The following is a 22,992-nucleotide window of genomic DNA, read 5'->3' as shown; positions in this document are numbered from 1 at the left end:
CAGGTCCTCTAATCCTCACATCTGCTGTGTGAATCAGAATTCTTCAAGATTTTGTTGTTATTGTTGCAGAAAAAGAAATGAAACCCAGAATGTGGGGAAAGAATAAAAAAAAATTTTGGGGGGGAAGACATCTGATTTGATGTATTTATCGTTTCAGTATTAACTAGTCATTGAAAATGACCTTTGAAACTACATATAATTATGTACACAGATTGAACAAAGACTGGAAGAAACATGAAAAAATGAAAACAGTTAATTTATTAATGTAGTGAGATTTCTGGGTAGTTCCTAACTTTTCCTCCCCCAACCTTTTGTTTTCTCTTACTGTTATTGCTTTTTAAAATAATTTAAATAAGAAACTCTTTGATAAAGAAATTATGTCCTGGTGACCAACAACTTTTAAGTTCTATAATTGTTTCAGGGCCTGCAAAACTTGCAAATAGTCTTTATACTGGGAATAGTGATTCAGGGCAGGAGTTTTGGAGTTAGACTGGTTGGAATTCCAGTTCCATCGCTTAATTGTGGTATGACCTAGAACAAGTTGCCAAATCTATGTCCCAGTCTTACCACATTAAAATGGGAGGGACAGTCACTTGCTAGGGCTACTGTAAAGTGCTGGGCTATCTACCAGGAGTAGCATTTATAGTTACAACTAAAGTGAGCTTAGGGTGTCTGGGTGTATAAATAGGTTCCTTCTTCTTTCTCTTTCCTTTGCTTCAGGGCAAGGCCACCACAGAGATTGATTTAGAAGCAATTTTCTTTGCAACATTTTTTCCTAGTGATAAAGAATTTTACCTGCTATATCTAATGCCCATGATGACACTACCTTCCACAGTGGAAATCCGCCCCTCTCATTTAGGGTTATTTAAGGAAAAAAACCTGGGCCAGTCATTTTGATGGAAAAGTCAGATTTTAAAAAATCACTCATATTGTATTGATCAATCATATTGTACTGATATTTTGACTTTCTCCCTTTTTATTTCTGACTACCTGATTGTCACAACAGTTTGTCAGGTGTGAAGACAGAGTCTTGGTCCAGTTTGTTATCTTACGAGGGTATTGGGAAGGAAAACGGCTGAAGCTGCTTTCTTTTACACTGAAATCAAACTGGCTGACTCAAGGGCAGGGCAAGGAGACTGCAAAGCGGTCAAGAGCCCCCAGCCCTGGATCAGGGTGGTGGGATCACAGGGGGAGGGGAACATTTTCATGCTACCTGGAGCTAAAATCCTACTGTTCATAACTACTGTGGAGCTAGGTAGTACTGTTACACCCACCAATGCCTTTAAAATTCCAGATGGTCAAAATCATTACACATTCTCCTTGCGTATTGATTTATTGGCCTGTAAGGATTAATTTGGATAGAACTGGAGAAATATTTTCTCTGCCAGTGATACTCGGCACTACACCTAGCTTCTTGGCATCGACTGCCTCATTCCCAGTATCAAAACACGGAAGAGAAGCCCAATCAAATGCCAGACGAGAGACTCTGCTGGCCCGGGAGAAAATCTGCCTTCTCAGCACTCTTTTCTACAAAATCTAACTGACAGTGAAGAGGAGGCTATGGATGGATTGACATTCCTTTATTTCCAATTATTAGACTGTACTGGCAAGATTTGCTGGACGTTAACAAATGATATATCCCTCATTGTTCTCAGGAACTAGTTATTGTGTAATTAGGAACACATTTTGAAGGGCCAGACATAACATTTTTTTTTAAAGAAATACTTAGATCAGGGGTGTCCAAACTTTTTTCAACGTTTTTCACCAAGGGCCATATGCGGTAAAATATACAAACAGCGGGGCCACTCACTCGAGGTGAAGTACGTACTGCCTCACCTGGTTTATTTAAGTAGACTAAATATAGGTTTGGAATTTGCTGCGGGCCAATTAACAATGGATTGCGGGCTGCAGTTGGCCCATGGACCGCAGTTTGGACACCTCTGATTTAGATGTACGAGATGCCAGTGCTTTCGTAATGTCTTTATAAAATGGACTTTTTACCATACAAAACCACTTTTTTTGAGGTGATTCATAAAATTTGAAAAGTAGCATCTTCTCAAAGTAATTTATTGTACATACTTATACACTGAATTCACTCATTCAGCCAAGTTATCGAGAAGCCTACTGTGGAGCAGGCCGTGCTGTGGTAACCTGCGGATAGCCGTGAGCAGGGCAGGTGTGATCCTGCCACGGGAGCGTGCGGTCTGGTGGGGCACAGACAGCTGCAATACAGGACTGTAAGGGGAGAAGAGGTACTTTAGTAGCAAAGGGGAGGGGAACCCAACCTAGACTGGGGAGTTCAGGGATCTTCTAAGAGGGATCTTCTTAGAGTTCAGATACTCTAAGAGTGAACAGAAGTTAGCCAGGTGATGGGGTGAGGAAAGAACATTTCTGACAGGACTAGCATGTGCAAAAGCTGAGAGGAAGATTACACGGCCTATTCTGGGAAGTGATCAGTTATTACGACGTCAGTGTAGACATTAAGGTGGGAGTCAGAGCTGAGGATGCAGAAGCAAGAATGGTCTAGACCATGAAGGATCTTATAAAGCCAGGTCCATGAGTTTGCACTTTATTTTGAGGACAAGGCGGACGTCATTATTCAGATCTGTGGTTTAGAAAGCTTGCTCAGGCTGAAGTGAAGGAAATGGAATAGTGCAGCCTTCCAATCTCCACTCTGGAGGTAGTGAGACGAGTTAACAGGCTGTCACATTCTGTATGAGAGATGACGGTGACTAGAGTAGGGTGTTGGCAGGAGAGATGGAGAGACAGGGGTGGATCTGAGATGTATTTAGTAGCATCAACAAGACTTGGTGTTTGATTAGATGTTGGGGTGAGGAGAGAAGTAGGAGAGAGAGAGATACGAGGCTGTTTGCTTGGGGGATTCTATTCCCTGAGTTAGAGAACAGAAAGGCGAAGTAGGGTTATGGTGAAGAGCTTGGGTCCCAATATGTTCCGTGTAAGGCACCTCTGCTATGTGCGAGCATGCGTGTTAAGTAGGCTGTTGGGTATGTGGCTTTGTTCTCAGGAGGAAAATCAGAGCCAGTATGTGAGTGCACATGGGGGGATGTGCTCAACTAGTGAGACTGTATCAGGAGAGGAGGGCAGGCTGCCTGGCATCGCACTCCGGGGAACAAGGAATAGGCAGAGGAGGAAGAACTCACTGGAGAGGAAGGAAGAGTGTGGGGTCAGAAAATGCAACAGAAGAGAACCCATAAGGGGAGGAAGGGGTTAATAGTTGAATGCTGCCGAGAGGTTAAATTTGGCTAAAGTATGTCTTTGAGCATGAACAGTAATGGAGATGCGATGATTTTGTCCAGAGTAATGTCTGTGGAATAGGGGTGGAAGCCAGATCACCACAGGTTGCAAACAAATGAAAATAAAGACACACACTCTGTCATACATAGTAACAGTAAATAAAACCATCTTTGGAATGTTTGTAGAGTTACTGAAACTGTGAAGTAACTGAAAAATCCTGATCTTCACTTAACTAGCTACCCCCCCTCAGTTTTATGCATTTATATCTAGCCATGCACCCACCCACTTACCTATGTACTTATCTACCTAACGAATATTTAACTATTAAGCTAAATGGCTTATTTGAATCATAGCCAAAGGTAAGGATAGGAGTGGGTTAGGGAAAGAAACTGCCATGTTTTCTTTTCCTGTTTTTTTTTGTCTCATAGAATCTAAGCTTCACCCAGGAAGGAAGAAGCCTTAGGAACACCTGGTGTACCTCCTCCCTTTGGAGATGAATTGTGGGGCGTGGGGCAGAAGAGAGACAAATTAGGAGGCTATTGCAGTAATCTGGGATGAGACCAGGGTGATTGCAACGGGAACAGACAAGAAAGAGAGAATCAGCGATATTCTAAGTGAAGAAATAGGAGGATTTAGTGACAAAATTGCATTGCTTCTTACTAAGAGCAACAATAGTCACTTTAAATATGTGTAAGTTTTAAAGGGCTTTCAAGTGTATTAACTTAATTGACCTTCATAAGTGACTTGTCCAAGGTCACTAGCTGCTTAATAATTGAACCAGCATCAGACCCTTTTCACGCACGCAAGCCTTGTTCCCTCAGCCTGCTCGGCAGTTCCAGCCTGTCCTTGCGTTAAGGATCAGTCAGTGTTGTTGCTTGGAAAGTACGATCTTGGTTGGAGGAAAGAGCAGAACAGAATCCTTCTGCTTGTCTCTTGTCACTTAATTTTCTGAGACAAACCAAGTTCATTCTATTTAGAAATACAAGGTCACAGATACTGCACTCAGCTTCTTTTCTATCAGGAATGAAAGAAACTACAATGGAATGTTAAAATGGAATTCTCAGTCTGTTTTGGCTGTGGTTCCAAAAAAAGAATAAAGCAATTGGTGCCTTACTACCTATGCAGGACTTGCAGAAGGAATGTTTTTTTTTTCTCTCTTTTTTTTCTCTCCAATATTTAGCCTATAAACTTTACAAAAGGGCTAATGTCGAAGGGCCAAGGGACAGCATTTCCATGAAGTGAATGGCCAAGGACGTGTGTTTCTCATGACCAAGTTTAGGCCACCGAGGGGCAAGCCAGCCTGGAGCTACTGTGAATTCCACCCAAGAGGACTTCCTCGAAGGTTGAGAATCGGTGACCTTCTCACTGGGACTGCACGTGGTTACTCCTAGCAGGAATCTCTGAAAGACCCACAAAAGCAGAACGTGAGAGTATATTCTCATGTTAAACATCGCTGAGCCCTGAGAGTACCTGTGCCAGGCCATGAGTGTGCCTTGTGTGTAGGCTGGGCCCCTTCCCCTACTTCTACTGCTCTGGTGCCACCCTGGAGGGCTCGGAAATGGACTAGTGAGCAGAGGGGGAAGAAGTGGAGCCGGGAGAGAGAAGGTTCCCCTGGAGGCTTCCCCACTACAGAGGATCAGGCCTAAAGGCAAGAAACTGTCAATTGTGAATATGGAAGGAGTCATGTTATTATTATAGAAGACTGGATAGCTTAGTTATTGAAATAACACAGTTCTTGAGACCGAAAGTGTCTGGAGGATTTTTTATTATCTTAGCATGACTGGAAAGCTATGGCACTCTTATAGATTGAATCGTGTTCCCCAAAAGGATATGGTAAAGTCCTAACCTCTGGTATCTATGAGTATGATCTGATTTAAAAATGGGTGGCAGGGTGGTGGTGGTTAAAGGAATGGATGAAAAGCGGGAAGGGATTAAGAAGTACAAATTGCCAGTTACAAAAACAGTCACGGGGATGTAAACTACAGTTTAAGGAATATAGTTAATAATATTGCAATAACTATGTAAGATGGTTACTAGACTTATCAGGGTGATCACTTTGTAAGTTATGTGTCTAATCACAATGTGTAGACAAAGGTACTATATTATTATATGTATATAACTGACTGTAATCGGAAAATAAAAAAAGTTTCAGTTATAAACAATAAATTAAAAAAATAAAAATAGGGTCTTTGTAGATGTAATCAAGTTCAGAGGAGGTTCTTATAGTGGCCCCTTAATCTAGTGTCACTGGTGTCCTTGTGAGAAGGGAATTTGGACACAGAGAAGGGAATTTGGACACAGACACAGAGGGAAGGCGGCCATGTGAAGGCGGAAGAGAGATTGGAGCAATGCTGCCACAGCCCAGGAACAGCTGGGGCCACCAAAAGCTGGAAGAGGCAAGGAAGGATCCTTCCCTAGAGGAGGAGAGAGCATGGCCTTGCCAACACCTTAATTTCAGACTTCCAGCATCCAGACAGTGAGCAAATAAATTTCTTTTGTTTTAGCAACCCATTTTGTGGTACTGTTTTTACAACAGCCATTGGAAGCTAATATAAGGGACCAACCTATGATTTCAGTCAGAGGTTAGTTTAAAATTGGCTCACAAATGGGGTTTGATGGGCAGTAGAAGATAAAGTTTTCTTTTGCTCTCACTCTATCAAGTTCTGCCCATTAAATCAAATGATAGCCAAGCGTCCTAGTGCATGATGCGTGCCCACCAAATACCTGCTGTGAATGAATGGTTTTCTGAGCTTATCGACATGTGCCCTTTCTGGCACTCTATTTCATTTGATTCCTCAAATGGGCTTATGTGCATTCTTTACATTTGTATAAATGAGGAAGTTGATGTCACAGCGATTAAATAACTTTCCCAAGGAAAATGGCTCATAGTGCAGAACTGAGATTTGAACATAGGTCCTCCTAACTCCCATCTGTGTTTTTCTATTCCATTATCATCAAATTAGTCCAGAAAAAAATTGGGTAGATGTTTAATGGCCCGTGTCCTCTTATAGCTCATGTTTAGAGAACTATGCTTCATTTGAAATGATTTCTTAGAATCTGGATATAAAAATATATTTTTCTTGGCAATTTTGGTTCTTAAATAGACAAATTGAGAAGTCTGTCTATGGAAAAAAGGCAGAAATTTGGTTGTATAGTTTAAAGAAATTCAACATGTATTAAATCCTTGATTCTCAAGGAACCCCAGTCACTTGGCAGGAATTTTTTGAAATGCTGAAAAATATTCTGGTCAGAAGTCAGAAGACGTGGACTCTTGTTCTGGTGCCACCACTCCATAGAGTTTAATCTCAGCAAAAATCAAATAAACTTTTTTCATTTCCAAAATTTTCTGTAAACTGTGGAGGGCGATACCTGAGTCAGGCGGCATCGATTGTTCCTTTTTTGTTTTTATAAAAACACTTTTCTTGTATGATTTAAATGTCCAAAGAGATGCTACACAATATATCAGTCAGTCATGGATGCTGTTAACTAGCTGAGCAAAAACAACCCTGTTCTGTGAGGCCAAAAATGCATTAGAGGCTATTTTTTCCTTTTTGGAGACAGAGCTTATGATTTATTTTTTTTTAAAGGATATTTAGAATCTGAAGAACATTGCTGACTCAAGAGAAACATAAAGGTCAGTTGTTGCATCTAAGCTGTGCTGTCATGGTATTTAAATAATTAAAAGGTTGTTTTCAGAGATAATTGTAGTCCCACATTTTAACGAAGTATTTAATGACAATAAACTACAAACATGCTCTGTTTTCAGATGGGGAACTCCCCACAGCTTATTAACTGTCCAGATGGCAGAGAGTAGAGAATTAAAACATATTTAAATTAGGAATCACCCAAATCTTTCAAACTAGACCTAAGTGGATGTTGAGAATGTATTTTGGCGACTTTCTAAAACTCATTCAAAATAGGAGAAGACAAGGACTTTTATTTCATTTAAGTATTTTTTTCTGGGTTGATTATAAAAATAAAATACTTAAATTTTTAAAAAAGTTATGTAATACTCTTTCCTTGTAGACAAATTGGAAAAAACACACAAATGAACAGGAAGAAAAATAACCCTATTAAACCTATTTACTACCTACATATAATAACTGGGAGCACTTTGGTATATCTTATTTTAGGCTTTCCCCCTATATTTATATATAAAAATGATTACCAATGAACTCACAGTCTTAGGCCAGGTGCTTCCTTTTCTGAGTTCCAATTTTCTTATTTCTAAGAAGGAGTTAAAAATACTTACCTCACAGGGTAATTGTGAGGAGTAATTTTCATAATACTTATAAAATATTTAGCAGAATAGCTGGAATATAATCATGCTCAATAAATGTTAGCTATTATAATTATTTCATTGTTTACTTGTGAAAATGGAAACTTACTGTTCATGTGGTTAACATTTTATTACAGCCATATTTACATGTCAATAAACATACAACTATTACATCATTTTAATGACCCTGTAGTATCCCATTATAAAGATTTATCTTAATACATTTCACTTTCCATTATTGCTAGTGTAAAAATTTGCATCAAATATCCTTGGCCATGTATCTTTATGCATGTGATTATTTCTTGAGGTTTATTAAGGAATTGCTGGGACAAACATTTTTAAGTTTTTGATATATATTGTGAAATTGACTTTCAGAAATATTTAACAAGTCTTTTCTTCCACTAGTGCTGAGTATTATCATTTAATTTCCATTTTTTATAATTTTTTTTTGAGGCCATGAGTTATTCTGAAGACTGTTTTAAATGATTAATATATGGAGTTTTGCATTGTGGTCATGATTTACATGATTTACATGAAACAAATCTTTTGAAATGTGTTGAAACTTGCTGTATACATGATCAAATTTGGTAAGGTGTGCTTGCAAGGAATATATATTCTGCAAATGTTGTGCACAGAATTTTATTTTATATACCACTAGATTACGTCTTCTGTATCTTTACTGATCTCTTTCTACGTGATATCAATTTCTTAAAGAGGCTTATTAAAATATGCATTATGATGACAGATTTATTCATTTCTTCTTGTAGTTTTGTCCATTTTTACTTTATATATTTTGAATGTATGTTTTTAGTTGTATACAGTTTGGAATGGTTTTATCTTTCTGTGACTTGAACTCTTTATATTAGTTACAAGTTCTTTTTGCCTTTTGTAATGCTTTGTGCCTTAAGTTTTTCTTTTTCTTTTGTTTTTTTTTTTTTACTGGATACTAATAGCTCTGTCACCTTTTTTTTTTGGTGATAGTTTGCCTGGTATATTTTTTCCATGAATTTTCTTTTAGACTTTTTGTGTCCTTATGTTCTAAGTGTGTCTTTTATAAATAGCCTAGAATTAGTTTTATTTTAAATCTAGTCAGTTAATCTTTGTAATTTAATTGGAGAGATAGGATAATTTTCACAATAACTGATATATCTGGATTTATTTCTCCATCTTATTTGCCTTTCTATTTGTCCTACCTTTAAAAGTATTTTTCTACTTTACTGCCCACTTTTAGAATGATTAAGGTTTTTTTCTTAATTCCTTAATTCTTTAATAGACTGGAAGTCATATATTCTATATCAATAATTGTTGTGGTTACTCTTAAAAATTTAATGTGCATATTTAACAAAAGCCCAAAGTTAATAAATATACTTATTCTCCTCCTGAACAACACAAAAGTTTAGACTCTAATTCCAATCACTATCATATTTATTCTAATAGTTCTACTTTTTCTAAGTTTGCCCAGTTACTATTAACAGTCATTTGTCCTTTACTGTACTTTCAATCCCTCTTTTATTTATTTATTTAAATACATGAAGCATTCTTCTTTTGTATTCTATATCTGATAATTCTCAAGTCTTTGAGATACGATCTGTCTGTTGTTTCTGCTGACTCTTACTCATAGTTTTCTTTCTTATGTGTTACTGAGATATCTGATTTTGAGCTTACATATTTTTGGAAATTTATCTGTGAAATTTGTTAAGGCTTAGTTTGAAAAGCATCATTTTAGGGAGAATGTGCAAGTGTTTATGCATACATGTGCACATTTATGCATGTTTTAATATACATATGTATATATGTGTTAGTGTGTGTTTTTACATTTGTGTGTTTACTTATTGTGTCTATGTGTGCACATGTGTGTGTGTGTGTGTGTGTTCATGTATATATGCATGCATGTTTGGCAGGCAGCTGAAGGTATTACCACAGGGACTGCTTTAAATTGAATTCTTAGCTTGATACTTTTAGGACCACTCAGGCTGTATAAATTACAGCCCAACCTGCACGGACTCTGCTTATTATTCCATATTCTCTTAAGAAACTCCTCTGCCCAATCCTACATATTTTTTAGAATTCTTCAAAGTTTCTGGTCTGTTAATCCATCTTTATCTATTATAAATAGCTGATACACATTCCCCCCACCCTACAACTTTATCCTTCATAGACGTGTGGCCCTCAAGTCCCTGGCTTTTTAAAGACTTAGCTCCCCACTGTGTTTGGGCCCAAGATTTTGTTAATTTTCAGCTATTTAACTTAAAATCCACAGCTGCAGTTAAATAGTATTAGCAGATAGTTTAGGGCAGTTGCTAGTATTAGTGCTTGCTTATACTCTGAATTTATGGTCAAACTTATTATTTTTGCCTCTGAGGGCTTCTTTTACTCTCTTTCAAGAGATGGTTTTAATATTTAATATTTATTTTTAATATCTGTATTTAAATATTAATTTTTATAGAAGAAGAATTGTAAGGTACCTCGTCTACCATTTTGCAGAACTTTCTTTGTACTTCTAACTTTTTATTTTCTATGTTTTGGTTATATATTCAAAGCATAAAGATTTATAATTATTGTGTCTTCAATGTAAAATTTACTTACAATCAATATAAACTGTCCCTTATTCCATTTAATCTTTTTTGGTTTGAATTCTACTTTATCAAGTAATACATCTAGTATAGCTTTGCACATTTCATTATTAATTTTTCTGTATAATTTTGTTTAACTTTATAATTTTGTTTTTTGTATAATTTTGTTGGCTTGTATTTCTTTTCAAAACATTTAATTGTATTTTATTTTTGAAACTGTAAGAGTATCTTTGCTTTCTAATAGAAGAATTAAACTCATCCATATTTATTGTGAAAATTGAGGTAAGAGGACTTACTTTGGCTCTTTTCCACTACCATTTGCCATATTGATAAGCTTTTTCTCTTCCTTTTTGTCCATTGTTAATTTGAAAGCAGTACATTAATTTTTGTTGTATTAGCAGTTAACATTCAATTAAAAACAATTTTGACCTTTTATTTCTCTACTGAATCAGTAACAAATATAATATTTAACTCCTTTATTTAAGGTGAGAGATTATTTATCTTTCCACTTCTACTTGACCTTCTAGTGTTTTGCTAAAACAATCAAGTTTTTAGACATAGATTGTTAGGAAAGACATTATGAGTGTTTTCTTTCAAGAATAATCTTAGAGTATTTTTAGAAATTCTTCAGTTTCTGGCACTTCAGTGGCATCCACTCCTATTATCCAGTACTGATAAAGATTTTTTTCCATCTATACTTTGTTTCTTTGCTTATTTTAATAATAATAATTGAGACAAAGGAATTAAGAGCAGGTTAAATTCAAAGACATAAAATTCAGAGTTCAGAAAATTAAATTTCCCTTAAGTTGCATTTAACTTATATGTACTAGGGTTGGCTCAACATATTGATATCGCCTTAAAACACCTGAATCCAACTTCAAGTGTGTTAAAGAATAATGGAGATCTTTTCTATAGCTTTTCTTAAAGAAGTGTTTACTGGTCCTCTTCTTGAAGCTGATAATTTGTGTAAGTTTCACTAGGAATTAAAATATTTAGATTCTGCTCCATTTATGTTTATTAGACTTGGGAAATTTTACTTAAAATCTCTGCAGAAGGCAACATTATGTACAGAAAATCACTGTCCTTGGAGCTGCAAGGTTTGGGTTTGAAACCTGACTTGTAGCTGCCTATTAATGTATTACAGCATGCCTTTGGGTAATTTCTTCATCTGCAAATGGATTACTACTATTTGACACTTAGAGTTACTTTAAGAACTAAGTGAGATAGCATATGTGCAAAAGTTAGCACAGACTTGACACCTAATAAATGCTTAATACGGTAATGTAGGGTAACAACAAATAAAGATATCTCAAAATAAGGGATTTGAAAAATAAATAATTTAAACAAAGTATTGATTCATTTCACTGGAATAGAATACTATATAAATTTTCTGTTTTGAAGTATTATTTTCCCCACCCCCTCAGTGTTTTGATGTAGCTTGCTCTCTAATGACAGGCTTTTAAGGAGAAAGAAGTTTCCAACACAGGCTGCTAAAGGCATTGGTTGTTATGGAAACCATACTCTCTAAACTAATCAGCAAATCTAGAATTCGATAATCTTGTTGAAGGAAGAGGCTTTCTTCTTTGAGAAGAGAAAATCTACTCTTTCTGGTGGAAGAGGTAGGGATTCATTCTGGCAGGTGATATATGATCATGTGAGGCTATGATTTTCCTTTTCCTTTGGCCTTCAGGTAAGGAAACATAAAGCTTTGATAATAAATAAATATTCAGGAAAACTTTCAGTTTCCAGCTTATTCAAATTTGTTTACAAAAGCAGGTGTAGATTAAAAAGCAATTGACATAAATGAATGGTTTTTGAGTAAAGACTTAATTGTTCCTAGGCTTTTGTGCTGGTTTTTTTTTTTCCTTTGAATATACTATAATTCTGCATCTTGTTTTTCAAATGGTGACAATACTTGTGTTCTTTAGTTCAAAATTATCTTAAAAATATAAATGGGACACATCCTTCAGTCAAGCTTTTGCAAAATCATGAACATTGTCACTTGGTCAAGTTTTCCTAAAGAAAATAGAGTAGAAATGTCCAAATGAGTGCTAGACTATCAAATTATACTAGTGTATGAACAGCACTATTGTGCTAAAGTCTTATACTGAACAGAATAAACAGGATTCTTTAGGTACATTCAACAAAGGTTGAATTCCACTTCTCAATGCAATGTAAGCTCACTTAACTTCTGTACTTTTCCTTTATTTGCACGGAACACAGTTTATGATCTGTGCACCATTCTAGAGAGTGGAGGTAGAGTGACCAAGACAAAGACCCTAGTCTCATGGACTTTCCAGTCTGGTGGAAGGAGATAATAACAAACAATACATAAATAAATGAATCAGATAATTCCAAGGAGTTGTTAGCACTGTAAGAAATAATTATATAGGGCAACTATGGAAAAAGATGATCAAGAAAGACCTCTTAAAGGGGATGCCATGTGAACTGAGATCTAAACAACCCAGGTAAGAGCATTCTAGGCACAGAATACAGAAATGAGATGAAGGGCCAGAGAAGCCAGTGTGGCTGGGCTGTCCTATGAGGTGGGGAGAAAGGACGAGAGGGAATAATAACAAGGGCCAGATCATGTCTTATGGACTAGAAGTAAGAACTTTGGATTTCATTTTATTTGTGATGGGAAACTATTGGCAGATTTTAACTGTCATTGTTGGCAGGGTAGTAATAGGATCTGATGTATCCTCTGAGAAAACAACTTGGAGTTCTCTAGGGGAGCAAGACTGGAAGCTGGGAGACAGGTAGGAAGCTGTGGCAGTGGTTTGGTCTAGGGGTGCTGCTGGTATGGAGGAAGGTGCGAGCAGGGGAGATAATAGATGTGGTTGGACTCCTTTAATTTAGACATTGTTCCAACAAGATCTCCTGCTGGATTGGCCGTGAGGATGCAGGGAAAGGAAGGGCATCTTTCAGGGTTTTGTTCTAAGCCGATTGTATTGCTATTGCTGAACTGGGGTAGGGACTGGTTTGGGATGGGAAATCAAGAGCTCAGTTTTAGACATGTTAGGCATATTAGAATGCAAATGGCACCATCAATAGGCAATTGGATATTCAAGTCGGGATCTCTGGGGAAAGGTCAAGTTGAAAAATCAGAATGAGAGCCATCTAAGTATAGTGAGTATTTAAATACAAAGGACTGAAAGATATGGCTAATGAGAAAATGTAGGTGGAAAAGAGAGGAGAAGCAAGGGCTGTGTCCTGGGGCTCTGTAATATTGAGAAGATAGACCCATAGTGGAGGAACCAGAAAAGGAGACTGGGGACAAATAGTGAAGTGGCAGCAAACCAGTATCTAACAACTCATTGCTTGGCACACAGTACACATTCCATAGACATCTGCTGAGGGAAAGCACAAATGACCTGGCTTCTGCCTTCTCTGCATTGCCTCTTTTTCTCATCTCCCACCACTCCTCCGTCTCTACCTGACATTCTAAACAGAACCAATGATACCTTCAGGTCCTCAAATGCACCCAACATTCCTCTATGTCTCCGAGCAATAGCATGTTTTGTTCTCTCTGCTTCGAATGCCTCCCCCCTTGTGCTCCCACGCCCTCTTCCAACTGCCCTTGGGAAACCTCATTGCCTGACAAGCAGGGCGAGTTCCCCTTTAATATGCACTCAGAAGATCAGGAGCTTACTTGTATTATAGGACCTGTTATGTTGCATTAAGATTCATAATTATCTTTATCTTCTACCAGATTTGGAGCCTGCTGAGGGCAGGGATGATATCTCTCATTTCCGAATCTCTACTACCTAATGTAGGGTGTGCCAATACTAGTCACTTAACAAGTGCAATGCTTTTTAAACAAATAAATAAATGCATTTGTGAGGATCAATTCAACTTCTTAAACAACTATAAATTGTTGCCCCCTTGGTTACGTATTACCCTTCAATTCCATGAGCAAGTTTCTGATTAGTTTACCAAACCCCACAGAACAAAGGCGGCACAATGTCTCAGAGCTCTCCCTTCATGCTTATTGTACTGACGCAGAAGTTGCCTTCCATTCTGGACGTATCACATCCATATTTTATACAAGAGAAGCCTCCTTTGACAGGGCTTTAGAAACTTAATCATTTCATTGCAGGTAAACAATTTAGACATCACTGGTGTCAAAGAGATAAAGGCAAACAGCATGGTTCAAGTCACGTCATAAAGGTTTGCTAGCAGTCAGCATAGTTCAGTGGCTTTACGTAAAGTGTTCCTGTTCTTTTGAAAATATTTCAAAGATCCTGTAAAAATCATGGAGAACTGGAATAATCTTACCGGCTCACAATGCTGCCCCGTCAATCTCACGTTTAGCAAAGGCGCAAAACTTATTAAAGCTGCTGCATTCTTGCCTGCTGCTGCTAAAACACAAACGTGACACCAAGCCCCTCTAGGCAGGTCAGATTTCATCAGTGCCCTGGAATCAGAGTTCTGGAATCAGGACTGGTAACTGCTTTTACTTTCATTTCCAGGTAAATGGATATAGCAAGATGTCAGGAAGGTTCAAATTACATGGTCATAAATATACAAACAACACATTTAGCCTTGGAGCTAGCGTTAACAGCTAAAACCTAAATCTATTTAAGACAAATTTAAAAAGAGGGCTGGTATTCATGTCATTCATCCTTCTGAATCCTGGTACAATTGTAAAGTGTCAAACCATATTGTTTCGGTGTGGAAAAAAACCATTTTTGTAAATGGGATAGTATTTTCAGTCATTTTAGTTGCACCTTGAGCATCTGCCTAGAATATGCCTTGTGACATGTCCTTGTAATTAGTTTTGTTGAAATCTGTTAACTTCAATAAATATACTAATAAAGGGAGAAAAACACTGATGAATGATAGAAAAAATCTGGGAAGAAGGCTAAGGAAAGCAATGAAAAACATTAAAGAATTAAAACTATACTCTCCGTAAGAACTTCACAGAACACAGATGTAGAAATGATTTTGACAGAAACTGGACAATGTACTTTGGGCAATATGGTAGTAATAAATCTTGCATTTCTATGAGAACCCTGACAAGGAACTTGTTAGGTGAAGATGTGGTAATGAGAGAATTTAGTTAGGAGTGAAAAACGACTAAGCGGGTGATGTAAGTTCATACAGGGAATTCAACAACCAATCCAGTCATGACAAGGTGTTCTCTTTTCCCACCATGGCTTAACTTGTTGCAGCAGGAATTTACATTAGATATAAAGAAACTATACTGTGATTGAAATGATTGCAAGGCATTGAAATAGGCCATCTAGGAAAGTTTTGGAATATTCTTTTTTTAGCAATTGCTAAAAACAGAACTAATACTCAGGAATGGCCTTAAGCAAAAGTAAAGAATCATACACTTACAGATTGGAACAGCCTGAAAAGTCATTGAATCCAGAGGTTTGCAAATGTCTGCACACCAAATCCCCTGAGGGGCTTTTCAATATTCCAAGGTCCAGGCCACAGCTAGGGCCAATAAAATCACTATCTCTGGAGGTGGGATGCAGGCATCAGGAGTTTCAGAAGCTCCCCAGGTATTTCCAATGGGCAGATAAATTAGGGTACCATAGAGCTACTCTCATGGTCTCATGTGACAGATGAAGAAACTGAGGCCCAGAAAGCAAAAGGGAGTTTCCCAAGCCTGCCAGGACAGTGAGTGGCAGAGGAGAATGAAAGTCCAAGTCTCCTGACCTTGATCTATTACATAGGGCATGTTTTAAGAAGAGAAAAAGAAAAAAATCAAACAACTTATTTTATGTTTATGGAATCAATACATTATCATTATATTAGATAATATAAGAAAAGCATTGAAATTGCAAATGAAAATTAATCTCTCAATCTCACCATCCAGGGATAAATTCTTAATTGACACCTTTGAATTTCCTCCTATTCTCTTCTCAAAGTCGATATGTACTTTTAAATTTTTATCAAAGTTAGGCACTTCCCTATGAGAATGGCAGTAGGCTTTCTGGAAAGCTGGGGAGCTAGAGGGACAGATGGTGCTGGAGGGTATGGGTCACATCTCTGCCTTTTTCTCCCCTTTCTTCAGTGGACACAGAGCATGAGAGCCCATCTTTCCTGATTTCTGCATTCAGCCTGAGAACCAAATGGCTCAGGAGAGACTGTGTAAGTCCTGACGTAAAAGCCCAACTTCGAAAGGCTTGCTTTGTGACATTAGTGTCACCCACAGCTGCGCACCCATAATAGGAACTCCAGGAAGCTAGAGTGAGAAGCTACATGAAGCACACTCAGGTAACCACTTCACTTCCATCATGCTCGGGATCCTTGCCTGAATAAGTCAGGGCCTCTACCTAAATTTATGGTGGTCTGTGTATGTGTGTGTCTGTGTGTGTGTGTGTGTTCTCACCCATCCGAGGCAAGCTGAAGCATGCAAAGCTGTTATTCTGAATGGGGTATAACTTTATGTTTGATCCAAATCATCCCTGTGACTTGGTGGATCCATAAAATCAAACTTCACTAATAAAGGAAATAATTCCAGTTTTGAAGACCACATTGTATTATTGCCACCTAGCCAGTTAAACCTAAAACCTAATTGATGAGGTGACTTTTTAATCTAATGCTCACAATTCAATGTTTATTCACCATAGAGAACAAATGCTTTTAGCATTAAAAAAAAAAACAAACCCAAAAAACAAAAAACAGCTCATTTTGAAAAGGAAGACTATCTTTAGAAGACTAAAGGAGTGATAAGGGATGACTTAGACCAAGAAGTGCTTAGCTTCCAACGTGGCTTTCTCAGAAGTATGTTCTTTACTTTGGGGACGACATAAATAGCTTCAGTAAACACCCTGTTATCATCACAGTAACACACCTCACTTAGCTGGGAAAACACACTCAGATTGGTCCGACTTATTCGGTGAAAATCAAATCTGTTTTCACACTTAGGATTAAAGACAGAGTAATCTATCTACTTTCCTTCTGTAATCAGATCAAGCAGTCAATCCGGTAGTTGTTTGCATTTCCCCTTCAGAGACGTGCAGGACACCGAAATAGAATATCTGATCGCTCATCCCTTTTCTATAACTCCCCAAGCTTTTTGCCGTAGGAAGCAAATGGTGTTTAATAACCTTAATAATTTGATTTTTGGGCTTGACTTGATGTTATTTTTTTTGTCTATCTATTTGTTTTTACCCTTTGGATACTAGGTAACTAAGACAGTCTATCCCTGTAAATTTTTTATTCTCAGACTTCATAACGCAGTTCAGCTTTTCACAGGAAATCAAATTCTGCTCCAATTATTTGAATGGGCTCATGTAGGGTATTGACAATTTCCAGCTATGTTATAATACCACTCCGCTTTTATTTACTCTCTTTCCATGCTTCCCGCCCTTTTAGTCCAGTAAAGGTAGCTGCCCTTGTTAGGGGTTGATGTGTATTTCAAACAATACCAAGAGATTTGAATATAAATTAAAATAAATTAAAATTTAATATAAATTAAAATTGATATATTAAATAAAGAAATCTGATGTAAGATGAAATCTGATGAAAGAAAATACATCTCCAAATCAAATTCCAAGTTCAAGTAATTCTTAATATTGCATTCAGAAGTTCTTCCCTCTATCAACAGCTCTAAGAGAATGTACAAATGTGGGTTCTAGTTCTACCCGACAGTAATCAGCAGCGTGTGCTTCGGCAAGTCCCTTAGTATCTCTGCATTTCAGCCCCTTCTCTATGAATCCCTGGTAGGAGGCCCAAACTCTAATGACATCTGACATCTCTCACGGAACAGTGCCAGAGAAGACTGGGGACCTCTGGAAATGTCATTAAGGTCTGTGATGGGTAATTTTATGTGTCAACTTGACTGCGTCATGGAGTGCCCAGATATTTGACTACACATTATTTCTGTGTGTGTCTGGGAGAATGTTTTTAGATGAGCTTAGCATCTAGACTGAGTAAAGCAGATGGCACTCTTTAATGTGGGTGTGCACCATCTATTCGGTTGAGGGTCTGAATAGAACAAAAAGGCAGAGGAAGGGAAAATTCATTCTCTTTGCCTGCCTTTTTGAGCTGGGACATTGGTTTTCTCCTGTCCTCAGACCTTTGGATTTGGGCTGGAACTACCCCACCAGCTTTCCTGTCTCCAGCTTACAGATGGCAGGTTGTGGGACTTCTCAACCTCTGTAATCATGTGAGCCAATTCCTTAGAGTGTGTGTGTGAGTGTGTGAGTGTGTGTGTGAGTCTGTGGGTATATATATATGATACATATGTATATGTATATATACATGAGATTCTGGGCCACATCTCTGTCTTTTTCTCCCCTTTCTTCAATGGACACACAGCATGAGGCCCCATCTTTCTTGATTTCTGCCTTCAGCCTGAGAACCAAACGGGCTCAGGAGAGACTCCGTACGTCCTGAGTAATGATGCAAAACTTGAGTGTGTGTGCGTGTGTGTATAAATAAATTTATTTAAGACTGTCTTACACCTCTTTATCTTTTATCCATATCACCTATGAGGGTTTATCACAAGTCATTCTACAATAATTCTATTCTATGCTTCATATTGTGTTTTTAAATCAAATTTTATTTGTTTAAAATAGAAAGAAATCAAATCAGTATAAGAACAAAGGAACTTTTGTCACTTTCCCAATGAATGCACAACACATCTAATGTACATGTGGTCTCTCTACAATTTGACAGGGGAAGCATAGTTGCTAACATGGCATTATAAGCTTTAGGAAATCGGTATCTTTAGCAGTTAATCTCAAGATTCCTTCAATACTTCCCAAAGAATATTTTCAGAAGATCTTTACTGTTTTGGATATTGAATCCAAATAAGAATGATTTAAGCAGTGTTTAATCCATTACTCTTTTCCACCTACTACGAAGAGGTGACACTGTCACTAAAGCAAAAGGAAATATGAGGGTGTGGTGGAGACAGATGATCTTGGTAGGAAAGCATCCAAGTCAGCAGTTTCTTACATAATACCATATTAATAAAAGCAGTTCCCAGAATGGTCTCCAATTTCCTTCGATCATTTAATATTTCTGAGGTGCCTATCAGATCTACGGTATATATCCTGAGATTAACTTCTGGTGAAACAAAATGTCTACATGAAAATAATTTTTAAGCGTATGTCACTAGAGCTGGGTTTAGCTATTATGTTGTTTTGAATATGCCATCTCCTGGTTGAACTTAAAAGAGAGACAAAGAAGTTCACCCATATTTCTAGAACAAAGAATTACTAATTGGCATTAAACTCTCACTATCCATGTACTTAAACAGTAATTACCAATTTGCTTGTAATTTTTCATAAAGTGCTGCAGGAAGAAAAGTTAGCCTGAAGCTTGAAGAGTAGTTACCTTGAGGGCTGTGTCCTTTGAGAAAGGACATAGAAATGGAAAGTTGGGAGGGAGCTTTCAGTGAGACTTATCATGAAGAGAGGTCTCAGTGCTATGAAGAAGAAAAGGTAAGTCCCTGACCAGATCCTTGGTGAAGGGATGAGTGTGCCCTTAAGGAACATGGGCTGTCACAAAGAGGTCTTTTTTCATTCTCCCTTGGAGATTAGAGAAGATAAGCTTAGGATCAGTAGAAATGAGAGTGGGAGTAGTTTGAAAATTACAGTCTAGGATGAACGAGTATCTTGTTTTTGTGCTAAAAGGGGAATCTTCCCATTTTTCTAGTACTGAAATGTGTCAAGGATGGAGATGGGGAAGAGAGTAGTGGAGTAGAACCAGGATGGATTTTGAGAAGAGTAGAATAATGCCATAGATACCTACCTGCTTCGCAAGTTACCCAACACATGGCAACTTAAGAATCAAACATTTACCATTTCATACAGTTTCTGAGGGTCAAGAATTTGGGAGCAGCTTAGCTGGGTGGTTCAGACTTGGAGTCTCTCATGAAGTTGGAGTTAAGCTGCTAGCTAGGGCTGCAGTCATCTCAAGGCTCAACTGGGTCGAGGGATCCACTTACAAGATGGCTTACTCATGTGGCTGTTGACATGAGAACCCAGGTCTGTGCTGGCTATTGGTATAAGGACTTGGTTCCTCACCTGCTAAGGGTCTTCATGATATGGAAGCTGGGTTTCCCCCAGAGCAAATGATCCAAGAGAGAAAGCAAGGAAGAGGCCATAGTACTTTTTATGTCCTAATTTGTAAAGTCACACACCCTGACTTTAATGGTTACACAGCATTTTTACTGTAGACATATAAGTTAGTCTACACTTAGGCTATTTTCCAAATTTTCCCTACTTAAAACAAGTCTACAGATAAAATATTGCCAACTTTCATCATTATGTCTCTAGGATAAATTCTAGGACATGGCTGGGTCAAGAGCATATATATTTCTAAGACTGATGCATTTTTTTATGTCTTCTACTATGAATTTAGATGATAACCTGGATAAGAATAATGTCAGGATGTAAATAGTCCATGTACGTGTGCAGTTTTGAGGTCTGATTTACCACCAGCTTTGTTCTCCACACCTGTTCATCCCTTCTGGTCAGTATCACCCTCCCTCATTCCGTAGGGAAGCTTCTCGTTTCTAGGCTTCCAGCTGAGCAAATGTGCTTATAATTGTCTGATTTGCTAGGAATTCTGTACTTAATATTCATAGAGTTTTAGTTTAATAGAAATCCAATCCCCTCTTCTTACAGATGAGGAAACTAAAATAGCAAGTGATTTATCCAAGTTGGTCCTCTGGTCCCTGCTAATAAAGTGTGGCTCATTTCTTTATCTCTAGTACCTGTAGTACCTGTAGGCAGCCAGTAATGATTTTTGAATGAATGACTACTTGAAGTAACTTAGAGCCTCCTAGAGGTGTGGAAACTGAGACATGTTGTTAATGAGATGTATGTTGTCTTTTAGTCATTAGTGACAAGTTGGAATAACAATGGAGGTCTCTCAATTCCCAGGAAAGGCAAGAAGAAGCCAGGAGAAGATAAGTCCTTGAGAGGTGAGGTAGGTATCATGTGGAGAAGGAATTCAACTAATACTGCCTTGTTCCAGAGAGGGCAAAGACAAGACGAAGCAAAACTGGAAGTTGCCGGTAGGACAATTTCAGCATAATGCAGGGAAGAGCTTTTTAATAGTTAAGACTGTCCAAAACTGAAATATGTAGATTTTCTCGAAAAGAGCTGAGTTGCCTCTAATTGGAAGTGTTCAAATAGAAACTGGATATGTTTGAATAAATAATTTGTTAAGTATGTTTGAATAGAAAAAACGATTGTTTTGTGTGGCCGGTTTGGATAGATGACACTAAAGGTCTCTACCCAAACTAAGATTAAATCATTTTGTGAGTATCTAAATCTGTATGTCTATATCTAAACATCAGATAGATAGATAGATAATTTTTGTCTTGTTGATATGTTACTTTGAAATTAAGTCTTTTGAGTGTGAACCCATTGTCTTTCTCATTTTAAATGGGACCAGATAAATTCTAATGTCTTTACGGACACAAGAGTCTCTGGTTCTAAATAATCTTTTTAGTGCTAATTCAGTGTGCTATATACAGTAGGAGTTCAAAAGATAAATTTAAATTAGCTTTTAAGTCTGGAAAAAAATCTACATTTGAGATAAATTGAGGTACAGGCTCCATGCAGTTGGACATTGTGGTCTCACAAATATATCTGTTGATCATGTTCAAGAGCACTAAATATGTATTAATCTTTTTTAAGTTTAAAATTAAAAAAAGAAATCTGGGTGGATTGTACTGTGATAAAAGTGTTCTCTTACTGGGTTTCCGGATGATGATATGAAATTATGGCTGGGAATATTTCCTAGAATATAAAGAATACTTTTAATAAATTGCAATTATGATTTAATTGCACTTCAAGTATGGAGTTAGTGAAAGACTGCTCATAGTATAATAATTTCCTCCAAATCCTAGTGGTAAGACAGCCACATAAATGAACCACATTACAGGAATACTTTTAAATTTCAAGATTTCATGTCAGTAATAGACATGGAGACCCTGACAAATTCCTACGTGGGTTCGGTGACAACCTCCTCTCTGAGATGATCTAGCAAAGCTCTGCTGAGTGTCACAGATGGCATCTGTGATGCACTCTTTGCGACCAGAAAGAACATGAATAAAAAAACTGCAAAGACTGATTTCTTTTGGTTTCCTTTCCTTCTCTCTTTTTACCTTCCTCTCCCCCCTCTTCTTTCTTTCTTTCTCAATAGGTGAAAGAAGGAAATTAATGTTCAAATTAAGTATTCCATTTGATTTATCAACATTGTCATTGTTTTGGGTACTCTTAAAAGTAAAAAATTGTCGCTGGACCATTGTCTGGACTATCTCAGCCATGCCTTTTAGGTTAGAAAAAATGTATAATATTTCTGGGGAAGCAAGAGCTTCTGTGTTGTAGGCATTGTGTAGATGCTACAGAGATAAACATGTCAGGCATGAACCTTGACCTCACACAAAGGCATAGCAAAGGCATAGCATACGTTCATTGAAGAACCCAGAAGGGGCGCACAGTTCTTTCTGACCCAGGACTCCAGACAGTCCCTACTAATCCATCACAGAACATCTAGCAGTCAGCCCTGGTGGGAAACCAAGTTCTCTGGTAACAGACCTCACTCTAATAATTACTCATGGTTATTTCAAGTCTACAAAGTAAGACCCATTTCACGTGTATCCTACCGAATTTTGATTTTTTTGAATTCCACTCTGAGCAACATGAAACAAAAAAACAATTTTTCAAAAAGGTTACCTCCACTGCTGCTTTTGCCCTTTCAAATTCCTCTTCTAAGGAGTGGTTTCTGGAAAGTAATGCACTTCCCCAGCGCTGTTCTTTGGTCAGTCGCGCCTGAAATAAACCAAACGCATGGCGTTATAATATTGGAATCACATAATACAAAAGGACAAATATTTTTCCTTTCTCTAGACTCCCCTAGAGTTTAAGCAGTACCTGCAACTGATAGCATTTTTGGAGTACT

At 37.6% G+C, this 22,992-nt stretch overlaps 1 protein-coding gene across 11 annotated transcripts in view; it reads right to left on the bottom strand.

Moving 5' to 3' along the window:
* Positions 1–22,992, bottom strand: part of PEX5L (peroxisomal biogenesis factor 5 like) — a 210,749-nt gene that overhangs the window by 26,097 nt on the left and 161,660 nt on the right. For all 11 annotated transcript variants that reach the window (XM_081026065.1, XM_081026059.1, XM_081026060.1 and 8 more), the window contains one exon: positions 22,767–22,862. In XM_081026065.1, coding sequence (XP_080882191.1) covers positions 22,767–22,862 — 96 coding nt within the window. The remainder of the gene's footprint in view (positions 1–22,766; positions 22,863–22,992) is intronic.

This window comes from Rhinolophus hipposideros (genome assembly GCF_964194185.1).
Source record: "Rhinolophus hipposideros genome assembly, chromosome: 2".
Lineage (NCBI taxonomy): Eukaryota > Metazoa > Chordata > Mammalia > Chiroptera > Rhinolophidae > Rhinolophus > Rhinolophus hipposideros.
The sequence above is the reverse complement of the archived record's forward strand: the minus strand, read 5'-3'. Positions and strand labels throughout refer to the sequence as shown.